Source organism: Amphiprion ocellaris, chromosome 17 (assembly GCF_022539595.1).
Source record: "Amphiprion ocellaris isolate individual 3 ecotype Okinawa chromosome 17, ASM2253959v1, whole genome shotgun sequence".
NCBI lineage: Eukaryota > Metazoa > Chordata > Actinopteri > Pomacentridae > Amphiprion > Amphiprion ocellaris.
In genome coordinates, this window is record NC_072782.1 from 25,286,206 (window position 1) to 25,302,870 (window position 16,665).

Consider the following 16,665-nt stretch of genomic DNA (forward strand, 5'->3'; position numbering starts at 1 on the left):
TCAAGTGGGTCAGACCAGTAAAATCACAGCATAATAACATATAAATAACCACAAGTCTAAATTTTAATCAATGTGTGTGTGTGTCTTTGTATACATATATATATATATATATATATATATATATATATATATATATATATATATATATATATATATATATATATATATATATATATATATATATATATATATATATATATATATATATATATATATATGTACATATGCCACACTGGTCACACTATCTAATCATTGACCTTGAAAGTACACCAGTCCATGCTGTAAATTAAATCAGTGGCCATAATTGGTCAGAAGTTGAACATTACTTTTAAACACATTTGGTTACCTGCAACCCTTTTCTAACCAAAGCTATATAAATGAGACTGCAACTATTATTTATCCTTATACTGCCTGTACACTTTTTCTTTTGGAGCTGCTGTAACGGTGAACTTTCCCCACTGTGGGATCAATAAAGTTTATCTTAACTATTTTCTGTCAGAAAAGACTAACATTTACATGCTGCATTTATGTTTTTAAGTGTAGATGTCTGTCAGTTTGTGCAGATGTGTGCCAAAGGTGACCAGTCTTTGGCAGAAGACTCAAAATCTTAATGCTCATGAGAAAAGAGGTGCAGCTGCAGTACAAAGCAACATAAAATACTTTCTGTACAGATTTTTTATTTTAAATTCAGTGTCTGAAGCTGAAATATACACCAATGTGTAGTAATGTCATGGTAAGAAATAACTTAATCACATACCGATAATCAGAAACCAGTGGTTATCTTTTTTCACAGTTTACAACACTAGAAAGTTTGTACACAAAATACATGCAATGTCCCATAAAACACAATCAGTGTATCCTCAGCGAAACTGGATAAAAACAGAAATATGTTTAGATCTGACAAATACAATACAAGTAATAAAACAACTGAAATAAAGCAGAAAACCAATACTTGTTCAAATACTTCATTGGAATAGTGATGTGATACAATCATGTAGAAATTAATGCTGACATACATTACTTTTGGCTCATATGTACTTGGATAATTAGGAATGGAAAAACCAACCCTGCCAGTGTGGGATTGGTTGGTACGGGTGTCGCCATTAATGAAAGAAACTACAAACATGGACAAAACAAGAGCTTAATAAAAGTAAAGCCAAAATATTTTGGAAATGAGTGCTTCCATCTTGCACTGATGACTTGTTAACCAGAGTCTCTGCAGTCGTGGTGTCAGCAATATGAACTGTGGTTATTTGAATTCTGACTAGTATTAATTCTGATATCTACAGTTTAACTCTGGCTAGTCATGTCATGTTTGAACATGTCCCTCTTTGATCCCAACAAATCAAAATAACTTGTGAAACTAGGTCCAGTGGCCATGAAATTTTCTACAAACAGATGCAAACTAAAAACTCATGAAAGCATTCAAAACACTCTGGTCACTGTGGGAGTGGGACCAGACAAAGCACAATTCCTCTACAGACTTTTAACTGTGGAAGCTAGAGAGTTTAATGGATTGATCTGACATCAATGGTGCCAGCATGCACTATCACAATGTGCACAGAGGTGGATGCCAAGGAGAGCTGGAATTCAATAAAATCAGTTCTCGTGCCTCCAGAGTGGCAGTATGGACCACCATTAACAATTAAGATCTCAGACTGCACATTTTCTGTTTCTTTTCTAAAATCCAAACTTTAATCTTAGTTAATGGCCAATTACCAGTGAGCTGACTCAGTGCGAGTGGTTGATTAACTACGTGAACTGATGTTTGCTAATGAACGGAGGCACTGAGAGAGTTGCAGGTGGCTGTGCTGAGGCCAAAGTGGCAACTGAAGCTAACACTGAGTGGAACAAATTGTTAAGGTCCAACTGCAGTAGTGACAACAATGTTTCAACTTGCAAAAGGCCTGACACAAGAGATTGTGAGCCCATGGACTGGGTGAAGTTGGGCTCCACCGGAGGGGGTGAAGACCATCACCACAGATACTGTGTGAGTCATGGTGATGAAGATTTGCAAGCTTAACTATACACTGCCAGGCCATGAGCTGCTGGCTCCCCACAGGATCTAGACATGCAATCCAGGAAAGCAGCTCCTTGTGCTCCTGGAGGAGATCCTCAATGAAGCACTCAATGGATCACAGTTCAGATTTCAGCTCAGCAACCTCTGCTAGCACAGCCAGTAGTGGAACCTTGACTGAGGGAAAACCATGCCTGAAACAGTAGATAACCAACCTGGGAATAGAAGATAAACTTACTACTGAGGGACCAGGACCATGTCTGTTGTAGATATAACAGCTCTGATGAGTTTCAGCCTGAGATGCTTTCTCTGGGAATGCTCCCCAGATGAGGTGGTCCAGGTCCAAACACATGGCTCACTAAGTTGTCCAGCAACTTCAGAAAGTCATGCTGACTGCCGTTACTATAATCAATTACATCCATGCAATCCAGTCAAAGGGTCACATGATTTTGGTCATTCTTAGGAGCGCTGAATAAATAAACTGTGAACAATGAAAATAGATTAAGATTAGATTAACAACAGTAAAATAACTAGAATGATTAACTGTCAACACTGTGATACGCAGACCTTCTGTCTTAGTCACAGTCACTAAAACATTAATCTTGTCGGTGTTGCTAATTTATGTTTGGTTGGTTATGGAGAAACATCAGCAGAAGCCTAACAACAAAACAATCAATCCCAGCAGAGCATCCCACCTGCTGATCCAATCTAGCACCAACCTTCAAGGGCGTGTGTGCAGTGTGCACATATGGGCAAAGCAGGAGCTAGGACCTGGTGCCATGTCTCAAATAGTCCAGTCAGTAGTGCACAGATTTTGGCTGCAGATGACACCACAAGCACAAGATGCAAGCACCAATTGTCACCATATGTTGTCTTTACTTTTGTACAGTGGCAAAAAGTGGTGACCATTGTCCATCTTTATATACAGTGTATGTTTTGAACTAACATTAGCTGCATTTTGGAACAGGACAGGATAACTCTTCATGTGTGCTGGTGAACAAAAATGTCTAAAGAAGACATCTAAAGCCACAGTTTGCTCGAACAACTGATGTTCTGATCTGCCATTCAAAGATCCATCAGAATATAATCACGGAAACATTCGCTTTTTGTCCTGATTCTGAAGACCAAAGTGATTTTACAGTTAGAACATATAATGAATTAAAGAAATTACAGAATCTCTTGAGCCAACTTACATTATGTCACACAGTGCCTATGTTTGTAGTTCTTTCTTTAATATTTCTGGGATCATTAGTCATTTTGGCCACAATGTTGCACATCAGTGAGTAGGATGCCTTTATAACAATACTGGGGTTTTAGATGAACTTCTGATAAAGATTTGATTTGTCAGGTATATTTGCACATCCATCCATTTGCAGCATTATGCTTATTTTATCAATAAACTTCATTTTGAGAAAAATGTACTTCACAGAATTGTAATACGTCATATTATTTGTCACATTATAATGAGATCTTTTGTCAAAAAAAATGTCATCCCTATTATTCAACCTTGTTAAATGTGGAGAACATCAGGTGTATTACAAACATTGCAGTCTTCCCCAGAGTCAGTAGATTCAGTAGATCAATACGGATTTCATCTGCATTTCTAGTATCTGATGCCTGCTGGCCTAGCATCAGTATAAAACAGAAGTGACTCCACCCCTTTGTAATAATAGTTTAATGCCAAATAATTAAAAGTTGTATCTTACAGTAATCACATTGCTTCAGAGCTGAACAGCTGAATTTTTCCACCTATGAATCTTTAAAGATTAATCATTTAGATTCACTATAGGAAAAATACAGGCCCCACAGCAGGAACTCAGTGAAACAAAAGTCACTACCGGTTTCATTACAGAGATTGAAATCTTTGTAGTGTCTTAATACTTAATATATCCCCCTTTATTTTTGATGACAGACTCAATCAACTGAAGGAGACCTAGCTTGTCAGTCAAGAGTTTTTACTTTGTTCACTTGTGTGATTTTGGTCGTTGGCTTTCAATTATTATCCTGTCAAAACATTCCTTTTCTGTCAACATTTTACAGACTGGGAGTCATCATGTCAGCCAGTATTTTAGTGTGTCCGCACGCATTTATGGTACCATTTATAAATGGTATCTACCCAACACCTTTTGCACTGATGCAACTCCAGATCTCACAGATTTTTCAGTTCCTCTGTGATTTTTTTTGTCCATGTGGAGCCAGGATGCTGACATGAAGATAAGAGACAGCTCATATATTCAAAACTTATAAAGTTCTGTGTGTTCCAACATGACCATGTAATTGGGCTAACTGGAAATCAGAGGTGTGCTCAGTTTTGTTTCAATGATCAAACTTGTGTGTCAGCAATCACAGGTGCACTTTTGTTGCATTGAGTTTCTTGCGACTCTCACTACTAAAACAGGGTTGAGGCTTCGCACCCTGCATGGCATCTATACATCCTGTCCTGGTCATACATAAACAGAAAGTCTAAATAACTGGTTTTAATGACTAAAAAAAGTCACTTCAGTAATGCTGATCATGTGCTTTACTCATTCAAGAGCAGACTGAAAGCAAACAGTACCTTCATTTGTTGAATAAATTTCCACCACAAACTGAACTTCACCTGATATTGCAAAAATTCTAAAATTTTACCTTAAAGTGGGCACCATTTCATTTATAATCAATACAATTCCAGCACATTCATAAATGTCACCAGCTTCATATTTTCAAGATGTAAAGTGGATTCTCCATCTGACTCTGGTCAAGACATGAAACAATGATAATGATATTGACTGAATTCTTCAATCCTGCTTAAGTTTCACTCTTCAGAAAATACACAAGGAAGGTCAATATACCGTGCAACAGCAGAGTGACATGACAGCAAAATATATGGGTTCAGAAATGTGATGCAACAATGTCAATCAGTCCTTGTTCAGCTGACCCATACAGAGAAGAGAGTACAATACTACCTATTAAAAAACACAGGCTTAATCATTCAGAGGTGATTAGTAGGAGTGGACATTTTATGGTCAATGAAAAAATTACTTATTGTTGGAAAGCGTCTTGGTCAGAGAAAAAAAAGTCAGACCATATCAGTTTTTAATTTTTTTCTTATCAAGTTATCATACCAGACGGCCAGTGGTTCTCACTGAAACTGAGAATCATTTAGCAGATCTTTGAAACTTGCTTTTGTTGTGTAAACTATCACCATAAATTCTATACTAACTTCAGTAAACATTAAACAATCTGACTTCAGAATGTCTAACTTTGAATGTGATGTACAGCCTGATTGAGATATACATTTTTAGAGCAAATGGCACCATTTCTAGTCCTGTAACCAGCTCTCCTTAAAACAGCCATATGTCAAGCAGCCACAATAATTACCATGTTCACCATCTTACTTTTGTATGTATAAAGTCCAGTTAAGGCTGATGGGAATGTCATTATTTGATCAGAAACCAAGTACTAGATGAATAAAAATGTACCCTGATGATGTTGCTAGAAGAAAAGTCACTGAAAACAAATTTATTAGAGCTCTGAGGCGAACATGGACATCTCTGCAAAATTTAATGTCCATCCAACTCACAGCTGATGAAACATTTCAGTCTGAATCAAAGTAGTGGACCAACAAACCCTTTGAGCCTCAAGTCATGCAGGTATATTTACATCTGGAGCCAGTTATGAAGCAATATATTGGTCAAAAGACCCAAGCAAGTTTCAACAGTCTGCTAAATTAAATTGACACTTTGAATGGAAATAAGTGAATGGCTGGACTGATACCAACAGTAAATGCCTGTTCCAAAATACAGCGGTATGATTTGCAGAATGGTTTGTTTTGATGTAAAGTAAATGTGATTTGTGGTAAGTGGGCTGAAAAAACATCATCACTGAAATGATCCTCTAAAATTCAAGAGAGCCTTTCTGGCTACATCCATCTGCAGACGGACGACCTCATTGCAGGAACTGCACTTTAAACTGAGAAAAGGATAACAACTAAGCAAGTTCTGAAAAAGACAAAGACAGAACATTAAACTGATGAGATGTCTTGTGTGATGATTTCATTTCCTGTTTTACAATATCTTTTTCCACTGTTTTGGTTTATACCATGTATGACTGACAGTTACAGTGAGTTAGAACAGGGACACTAGAAATATGATTTTTATTAGTAAATGTTTAACTCCTCAAGGATAATTCTGGGTTATCACAACTTGGATAGTATTTTCATAATCTCAGTCTATATTTATATAATTTACGATGACACTAATTCTAAATTTAATAAGACATCTGTGAACATGGAACTTCTCTACAACAAAATCTGAGCCAAAAAAGGTGCACTCAGATGATTTGACAGGTTGAAAACAACATATGCCTGTAAAGCAATGTGTACAATAATGGCTAAGTTAGGAAGAAGTCAAGATAACTATACCAACAGCACAGAGTCATCACTCATGACAAACCGTATTAACTGCTGTTTTTTGTTGACTTTTCAGATCCTGCATCACATGTTGCTCTGCACACACTAGTTCTTGAGACCCACTGGTATTTCTTGAGCAACAGTTAATCAACCTCTTTCGATTTTTTCTTGATCTGAAAAGTAATGTACCAGATTTGCATTGCGTTCCTCTTAGAGATGGGCCTAAGACAGTTTGGGTTATAAACATACCTTTGTTCTCTCTTCTATTACTTAATTCTATTATTTTAGAATTATCTGAAAATTAGTTTCAACCTTTCTGATTGTCTCATTGCTTATAGCGTTGACCTCCAGACTTCTTTTTAGTGGTCATGCTCCCAGCCGTTCATTTTCTGTTGTTCATCCAGACATATACACCTTTCTCCTAAATGTGTTTTCCAATTCTTCTCAAGAAAAGACCTTTTTCTAGCTGATAATGGCTCAAAATGCTCCACAAGGAGACCTCCAGGAGGCACCATGATACTGAGCTCATCAAGGCCTGGACTTGACAGAAACTTAGTCATGCAAAATGAACGATTTCAAAGCACAAGTGTTTATAGGTGTTCTGGAGTGTCTCACTGGAAGGAAGGGGTAACAAGTCAACTGTTCTGGATGCGGGTGACATAAATTGTAAAATGGGTTTAATAATGGTAGCCACTTTTGAACAATTTTTCCTCTACATTCTAGGTGTGGCACATGATCCCATAAAAAGTGGGAGAAATAATTGTGTGGAGAATGGAAAAGGCTACTTCAGAGAGAAGTTCTTCTGGCTTGCAGTCCCACCAGTGGGCATGATTGTCGTTTTTGCCAAGTAATATTTTCACTTAAGCATAAATGCTTGAGGATACTCCAGTAAGTATTGAACTTGAATTTGTTGCACAATTATTTCTGTAACTTTCTCTGTTTCTTTCATTAACAAATGTTTTACAGGAGAGACTATCAGAACTTTGTAGGTCAGTACATGAAACAGTTTAATACGTATCTAGAGCAACCCGGTCTTAATGATGCCATATTCAAATCTCTTGGGAGAGCCCAGTCACCCTGCAAAAATACTTATTTCGACTCTTGTAGCTGCAATCTCAGTCTTTCAGCTATAATACATAATTCACCACGAATAAAAGTGAAACACAAGTCAGCTAAAAGAGACTGAAAGAAAATAGTGTTCAATCCAGACTGTAACAAAGCAGAATTATCCTTTAGAATAATAATAATAAATAGTTGCATTAGAAGCAGATTATTTGCTTGTACCAATGCCAGTAGAGTCTTACCTTATCGCACTGTCCTTCAGTTGGGGATCAGGAGTCAGTACAAGTTTTAGGGTGGCTTTCCACCAAGAGTGTCACTGAGCAGCAGCTTTCTGCAGCAAGCGGTGTATAATGGACTACCAGTGATACTCCATTATACCATTTTTTCCATTGATAGCCAATTGTCAAGAAATATTATTATTATTATACAAATAAATATAGCATATACACATACATGATTGCTGAAAAAAATAGTACTTCATTGTAAATTGTTCTACGTTCACATGATAGCTACCTTTGTATGGACAACAGCTGGGTGGTCTTTGCACTGCAATTTTCACCTTGTTGAGTATTGTTTCCAATTTCACACCAGCTCATAAAGCAACCTTAATGAACAAATTTTATATTTTTTATTTGTCATAGAGCTGAAGGTAATGAAGACTCATTGTCTGTCCTTTTTAGTGCAGTGCAGAACTTTCTGATAATGAAGCCTTGAGATGAGATCCTGTTTTTCATGCTCATGGCACCAAACAGATCTGAGTTCATGAGTGGGGGATGCACACTGCTACTTTTCTCCTCAGTATGATGTTGAAATGCTGATCTTTCACCCTATTTGACAACAAAACAAGCAGCCATACTTTTTTTTCTTTGCTTAGCTATAGCAGTTTCACTCTTTTTAGTTAGATTTTTCACTTGAGCAACAGCTCTCCGTGTTGAAAACTTGAGCTCCGTTAGACAGCTGTACAACGCTAGTCAGTAAAACGAAGCTCAGCATCAGCAATCAGTCAGCTAACACTGTCATCCACATTTGTGCACTGGCACATCTTTTCACCCACTCAGAAACCCAACATGGGCCAAAAATCTATGTGTTTTCCCACATGTTTACAGTATAGCAGCGTAACAAATGACAGAGAAAATGGAAGCTTAGAGATAGAAACCAACCTCAGAAAAGTCTTCCCTTGAATGGATTCTCCCACAACTCACATTATATTTAGTCCTGGTAAAGAATACAGCAGGTGTATTGGCGTTACAGCCACACGTCCAGTGTCACAGAGCTTCTTCTGCAGTGTCGGATGCTTCTTTTCTCTCCCATTTAAGTAGACACCATCAATTCCTCTGCGTTTGATCATTGAGTCTGTAATTCCCAAACAAATGGGTTTGGCACAGTAATGTCCTGCTGGGTAAAGTCTGCTCTCATTCAAATGACATGAGGTTTGCTGGTATCTGTTGAGAGAATAGAGTAGGTATTCAGGATGAATATAAAAAAACAAAACAAGATAAGCTGTGTCTATAGTATAAACCAACTAAACCAAGTACTTTGTAAATCTAAGCACAAAATTGTCAGACAGACATTAGCAGAGGCCTAGGTTTATTTGAGCTGCTAAAAATCTTTATTTAACATTTTAAAAAGATCATACACTATGAGCGGTGACACATTTGGAGCATTTAGAAATGCAATCAGAACAAGAAAAGCACTTAGAGTGTGCAGTACTCCGCCAAGGCTGCTCAATTGACGTATCATTTCCGACGGATGAAATCTTTCATAAAAAATGACCTTGTGCTGAGCACAGGAATGTGTTATGCATGTGTACATTATGTATTTATACTGAATCGTGTGTAAATTACTCTCATAAAGGTCTGTTTATCAGTTCATCACTTTTGGCAAGCCTTTGTTTTGCTAGTGTTAAAATAACCATTCCCTCCAGGGTTTTATTTTGAAGGCGTATTTTTAATGCTACAGGCTTTTATTTTGTAACCATTCCAGCGGCACAGGAAGTGTTTATATGGTATGGTGTGTGTGCTGAACATACCTGAGGTCTACTGCTCCTACAAGCTTCTTCCAGGTTTTTGTGCCAGATGATAGCTGAAAACCTGGATCCAGTCTGGAACTTGTAAACATTGCCTGTGCAATGACACATATTATCTCCATAAGTATCTGAACTGGACTTAAGACACAAATAACAGCAGAAGCTCTGTTAGTGGTGTGACACTGACCTTTGTCTGGGTCATTGAGGTGGAAGATGTTGGGTCTGGCTGGATCATCCGGCAGCACCACCATCCATCCTGTCACACATACTTTCTTACAGGGCCTTGACTTGTACTGTTAGAAATACAGGAGTACAATCGATCAGATTCATAGTAAAGAAATAAAAACTAAACTGTCAATACAACAATAAACCAACCGTGTTAAATGAGTTACTCCACTTGTGCTCACTGCATCATAGACATCTGAGTCTTTTACCAGGAGAAAAGAGTTAACAGTTTTATGTGTGTTGGACAAAGGAGAAGAAAGCGAGATCTGATAACACAAGTTCTATCTTTAACTAAGGGATTAGCAATTAACAATTAACTAGATTGATAAAAATAATAAATAGGAAAAATGGGACTGGGGAATAGAAGTCTGAAATAAGCTATTGAAATTTCAGATGATAATTGGCAAAACGTGGAAAATAAATCAAAAACAAATTTATGAAAAAGGAGGCCATTTTCTCTCTATGCTATGTTTCTTTATTCTATCAAAAATGAAAAGTCCACAACTGCACAGATTTTTTACAGAAAGAGCAGATCATTTTTTTGAAAGTATTTGAAAATAACCATAGGAATTATATGTAAAGTGCTCCAATAAATACTAGGTTGTAAGGTGGCTGGTTATAGGTTGGTATTTTTCTCTGATAATATTAATGGGAAAAGTTGTAGAGAACTTATTCACTGGATCACTGTTCTCATGGAACAGTTGGTAGATATGGGTTTTCAGATAAATGTATGAAAGAGCATGATGACTCCTACTCAATGCATCACTTTCATTGGGCTCATTCTGGACTCTCTCCACGGCACGGTGTTCTTGTTCCTGGAAAGAGTGAAGAGCATTGTTTCTCTCACACAGTTCCAGAGGCTGCTGGGTCTAAAGGCCACCTCTGTAGTAGCCATCCCACTGGGATGGCAGCATATGAGAGGTGCACCGCAATGGGTGGCTTCCCTGGGTCTGGAACCTCATGTTGACGGCCACCGTAGGCAGAGGGTTTCTGCAGATTGTTTGTTAGCACTTCGAAAGTGGAACAACCCAGGCTTCCTGGCTCAAGGCGTTGCTATGAGACCTGTCTCAGTCAGGAAGGTGATCACCACAGATTCCTCGCTGGAGGGCTGAGGTGCCACTCAAAAAGGGAGAGCAGTCAATGGGAGATGAAGCATTCACATGCGATTCTTCCACATAAATTGTCTGGAGCTGCTGGCTGTTTACCTGACCAAATCATTTCCTCCCTTGGCTGAGGGGTCATCGTGTTTTAGTGAGGACATACAATTCCACCGCTGTGGCTTATATCAACAGGCACACACAGGCACTGATATTGATACACACTCATAGTTTGGAGCAGAGGACATGTTGAGTCGCTAAGAGCAACTCGACTCATGTAAAAGGCATCCTAACTGTGGGGCAAATCTGTTATCCAGAGGTGACCCACTGCATGCAGATTGGAGGCTTCACCCTGAAATGGTGAAGCAGATTTGGTTACAGTTCTGTCAGGCAGTTGTGAACGTTTATATGTCAGTGGAGAATGTTGGATACAGGGGCACACGAGCAGCCGAGGATGTTTCATTATGCTTTCCTACCAGTGGCTATCATCCCTCCAACTGTGGCCAGAGTGAGAGACCTGAGCCTGTACATTATCCTTGTAGCCCCACGGTGGCTATAGAAGGACTATCTGTCAGAAAAGTTTAGACTTTTTTTGGTGTCACTGAAGGCAGTTGTATTCTCTGCAGGCATGTCGGCAATCCGATAGTCAGTATTTCTCCCACTGTGAGACACGAAATGAATGTTATGAAAGACAACTTAAGATTAACCTCAAGTTTGTTGGCCTCCATTGGCCTTAATGATCTCTTTCTGTAGCGCATAACAGGTTTTTCTGAAACATACCAAACATCCATTTTCAGCAAGTCATGCTGACACACAAACATAGTGTTAATAATTTAGGCAAGATGTGATGATACACTGTCTGTCATGCATTGCTTTTTTTCTAATCAAGGCTAATATCAACAGATCACAATGTAAATATTGACTACAATGCTGGCCACAAGCCAATTTGAAGCTCTTCCACAAAAACGTACACACTTTATGAAAAATTACACTACAGAAGCAAAAGACATTCGACTGAAATACTGATAATGGCACAAAGTTCTTCACTGGTAAAAATAAAAAAATCGGCTAAATGAAGCATCATCAATGCTGTCTGTCATAATTGGAAAGCAAATGATGTCTTTTTCTGTCATGGCATAAGGCAAACATTTTACTGTCATAAATAAAACACAGTTTGACATTTGTCAAAATCAGCACATATACCATCCCCTTAATGTCCACATGTGAAATGACTTATTCTCTAGCACTGATCCTGCTGAAAGTGATATTGGCAGGTATTCTGGTTGTTAAAAAACACAAAAGACAAGGAGCTTCAGGTACAGGTGAGCTACTACAATATTTTCAAGTCCAGCTTGACTATTAGATCCAAACGGTTAAGAGTTGAGCAGACATCCAAATAATAATATTATATGACAGTTATTACAGGCAATCCTTTTAAAAGGTAAAAAATAGAAATCTTCTCATCAAAGTACAAAGTCTGTACAATCGGAAACCATCAAACTTACATGTTTCCTCTCAGAGGCTCTCAATGCTTTTGCCCCATAGAATGTCAGTGTTGATCCGGACAAAGTGATCCAAAATCTGGTCCATGATGATAACTGAAAGACAGTAAATGCATGTATATTCTGAAAACAGATCACTCACCCGAACCCTGTAATGCCTTTTAAAATTGCTGTGAAGTACAGTACTACTCAAAAGTTTCAGGCAGGTGTGGAAAAAATGCTATAAACTAAAAATGCTTTCAAAAATATGAATAAAAATTGTTTATTGTTATGAATTTACAAAATGCAAAGTGAGCGAACAAAAGAAAAATCTAAATTAAATCCACATTCGGTGTTACTACCCTTTTCCTTCAAATCAGCATGTATTCTTATAGGTACAACTGCACAAAGGACTATGTAGGATTATAGTCAGGTGTATGATCAATTGATTCTGCTAAACAGCTGCTAATGATCATCATCACATGAAGAGACAGATGTTTGGAACAACCTACCAGCCGAGTTCCTTCAAAAACTGTGATAGTGTACCTAGAAGAATTGATGCTGTTTTGAAAGCAAAGGGTGGTCACACCAAATATTGATTTGAATTACATTTCTCTTCTGTTCATTCACTGCATTTTGTTAATTGATGAAAACAAATTATTAACACTTAAATTATTGAAAGCATTCGTAGTTACTAGTTAACAGCATTTTTTCTACACCTGCCTAAAAGTTTTACAAGTTGCTGTATATCTGAGGCTAACAGAACAACTTCAGTGCAGAATCTGCAGTGAAATGCTTTTACAAAGCTGACCATACCTTGGGCTTTCGTCCCTCCTTCAGCATTGTTTTCCTTCGCAGGGGTCCTTCAATGGTTACACTGCCAGAATCGCTGCATCCATAGCAGGTGTTGGTAGCAGTGGAGCTAAGGATGTTGGGAAGTGGAGAGTATTAAACAGCAGCTGAAGCAGTACTCTGAGTTCAGTGTGTGCAATTTTCTGTTCAACACAATAACCAACTGAGGAATTTTCTACTGATTAGACATCTAAAAGAGGTCCAAATGGTGCACAGTTGTATCAAGTCATACCAGATTAGACCTGGTTTAAAAGTGACAGTTTAGAAGATGTCCAGATCAAAACTTGCTGTTTTAGTGTCTGTTCATCAACAGCTACATGTTTAAATATATAAGTTAAAATGGCATCATTTAAGTATGTATTTTTTATGCATGTTAAAAAAAATTCTTGCAAAGAAAAACAAAAACCCAAAAGTGGATCAAACTCTAAAATTACCAACGATGAGCTTAGTCTATGAACTAAACAGCTGTTTCACAGATGAGACACCCACCAGAGGCTCACTGAAAGAGCTGAGGGACAATTGCTAGACACAGTGACAGTACAGAGGTCTGTACAATTAACCTACCATGCTGCATGTCTACATTGATGGGGCTATTCACTGTAACACATCTTTTTTTGATTCATTTGGATGACAAAATACAAATATAAAATAATAAATAATGAAATGATTGGCCTAAAAGTGGGCTACAGTTAGCCACACAGATTCCGTCTTTACCTAACTCTAGTCTGTCCCAGAACCGCCTTGGCCAATCAATGAATTATTTCAGATTTTTATGTTGTGCATCTCTGGATATTTATAGTTGTTCTAGTGATGCAATAGTGTAATAATGTTTGGGCTAGAACTGGCTATATCTAGCTTTGAATTAGCCATAATATTAAGAAATGGCAAAATATTTTAACACAATACATAGACTTTACTTGTGACTCTTAGATATTTACACTTGTTTGTGTGATTATATAAATTATGAAACAATGAATCTATCTGACTTTATGATAGTCCAGAGTCCAAACTATACATAATTATGTGTCTTCTGAATGACGACACGTCTTCTGTTTTCACTAGCTTTACTGTTCAAGCAATGAATAATACAATCTTAAACACAACACATATGTAGAATAAATGTAAGATGACCAAAAACAAAAAAAAAAGAAACACACCACCTCTGCAGTGAGCGACACAGACAGTAGCAGTGAAGTATAGCAAAGATGTGATCTACATTGCTGACTGGATTTAATCTTTCCTATGAAAACATTTAACAGCCTAAAGTTACGCACACTTAATTCTACTACTACTAGTAATAATAATAATAATAATAATAATAATAATAATAATAATAATAATAATAATAATAATAATAATAATAATAATAATAATAATAATAATAATAATAATAATAATAATAATAATAATGATAAAAAATTTTGAGTTTGAGTGTTCATGCTTGAACAATGTCATGAGGACTTTTCCCTGAGTTAATTCCTGTTTACTGAGCCAGGGCTGTGTGCCAACACTGGATTTTCAGTACACTCAGAACAGAGACAGTGAACAAATTTGTGAAGTGCATTGGATCATTATCACAGATTTTACCATTTATAGCTGCCAAAAAGACATGAAAGTTTTAACGTAGAACTAACACTTTTATAAAATTGTCCTCTCGGCCTTTCCTCACTTTTTAAAAAGTTGAGCCCAGTTTAAACTGAGGACAGTTGGATCTCTGTCTCCTTCCTCCATTCTGTCATGGCATAATAAAGGGAGGAGGGCTCAGGATCAGAGGTCGCCTCCATCAACAGTTTACTAGTGGGTGTTCTTTCACCTCATAAGGGTTCCCAAACTGTATTTTTCAGCTTTACAGAAGAAAAGATGTTACACATCTTTTGATGGATTATCTATGCTATGTTCTATGGACTTCCAGAATTATCTACACGCAGTGGAGGAGCAGTCCTGCAGAAGGCTACCAGTGGCCAACTTTTAAAACATATCTATGTTAGTCAAAAAGTTTTCACCAGAAAATGCCATTGGAGAAAAATTGTTCTTATATTATTTTTTCAACAAAGTCTCTTTTAACTTCAATGCACTTGGCATACTGATGTTCCAGTTTTGCTATCCCTCCACAGAAGGATTATGAAGAAATAGTCCTAATTAAAACACTTATGACCAATGTTTTTCATTTTGAAGAAACATTTTTTAATTTTGATTTGGCAAATGGACCCTTTAGGTATAGACAAAATGCAGTCAGTGTGCCCATAACTAGTGAAGTTATGTTTTATGTAAGTAGGATGTACAGAATGAATTCACTCTCCTTTAAAGTGGTACAGAATTCTTGCTCTGACACTTCACTGTACCTGTAAATGTAGCTGCGGGTCCTGGGAGAGTTGCGCAGCGGGACCCTCCAGTTGGGGCCCAGCGTCGCGTACATACGGCCCCTGTTTATCACACATTGTAACAGTCAGTCTGAGGGACTCATGGAATTGGCCTTGTGGTCAGAAAAACTGTTCAGTGTATTTTGTGTACGCAGAAGAATTCAACTAAAGCCAGTTCAAACCATTTACTGAGATACATGACTAAACATGTCATAGACTCCACTGAAAGCCTATTTGAAATCTGACACTTTGAGATACAAATAATTTACATGAATTTTAGACTGATCTTTTTGATGAGACAAACATAGATATACAGTATGATTAACTTCTTGTGGATTGTTAGCAACATTCAAATACACTGATATCATATATAATGAACATGTTGCAGGCACAGATGCAATCATTACAAATTAAAAGAAATTGAATTTCGAGAATTTAAACACAAAGTTTACAGAATAAATCTGGTAATATTCTATAATTTTTGTTATCAACAAATCCTACGTAAAGAGTCAAAAAAAAAATAATGGATGTAACCTAGTTACTATTGTGTGTGTTCTTCAGGGCTATAAAGTTCTCTTGCTGACCAGAAATTCCTCAAAACACAACAGTGAGCCACGCTGTAGCAGTGGCTTAGATGTTCCTACCCCATCTTGAACACACATACTGTAGTTATTGAATCAGTCCTGCACACACAATCTTGCTGTCAGAAATACACACGAGAGCAACAAATGTTCATCTACTGCAGAAAATAGTCTCGAATTAATGCTCAATTTCCTCTGTCTGCTAAAAGCTACTGTGAGAAGTATTTTTAAAAAATGGGCCTCTGTACCCCTATGTAGATATTCCATTAAAAATCAGCTGTTTCCAGCTAGAATAGTCATTAACCACATTAATAATGACTAGACTGTATTTCTGATTAATTTAATATTATCTTCATTGAAAAAAACATCTTTTCTTTCAAAAATAAGAGCAATTCTAAGGGACCCCAAACTTTTGAATGGCAGTGTATTTATCAAGTTGTTTCATTCTAAACATTTACATCTTCAGGAGGAGGATAAGGAGGAAGAGACTCACTACAACATTATTGGTTTGATCAATTCATGGGATTTACTAACTAAAAATGTAGAATACGCCAGCCTCATTGTTGAACGGACC

The 16,665-nt window shown here is 37.2% G+C and overlaps 1 protein-coding gene across 2 annotated transcripts in view; it reads right to left on the reverse strand.

Moving 5' to 3' along the window:
• Positions 1 to 657: 657 nt before the first annotated feature.
• LOC111582482 (ras-specific guanine nucleotide-releasing factor RalGPS1) overlaps positions 658 to 16,665 on the reverse strand; it is an 83,324-nt gene continuing 67,316 nt past the window's right edge. For both annotated transcript variants that reach the window (XM_055019195.1, XM_055019196.1), the window contains 6 exons: positions 15,493 to 15,573; positions 13,115 to 13,220; positions 12,323 to 12,415; positions 9,683 to 9,788; positions 9,499 to 9,590; positions 658 to 8,911 (listed from right to left, as the gene is read on the reverse strand). In XM_055019195.1, coding sequence (XP_054875170.1) covers positions 8,882 to 8,911; positions 9,499 to 9,590; positions 9,683 to 9,788; positions 12,323 to 12,415; positions 13,115 to 13,220; positions 15,493 to 15,573 — 508 coding nt within the window. In that variant the 3' untranslated portion in view covers positions 658 to 8,881. The remainder of the gene's footprint in view (positions 8,912 to 9,498; positions 9,591 to 9,682; positions 9,789 to 12,322; positions 12,416 to 13,114; positions 13,221 to 15,492; positions 15,574 to 16,665) is intronic.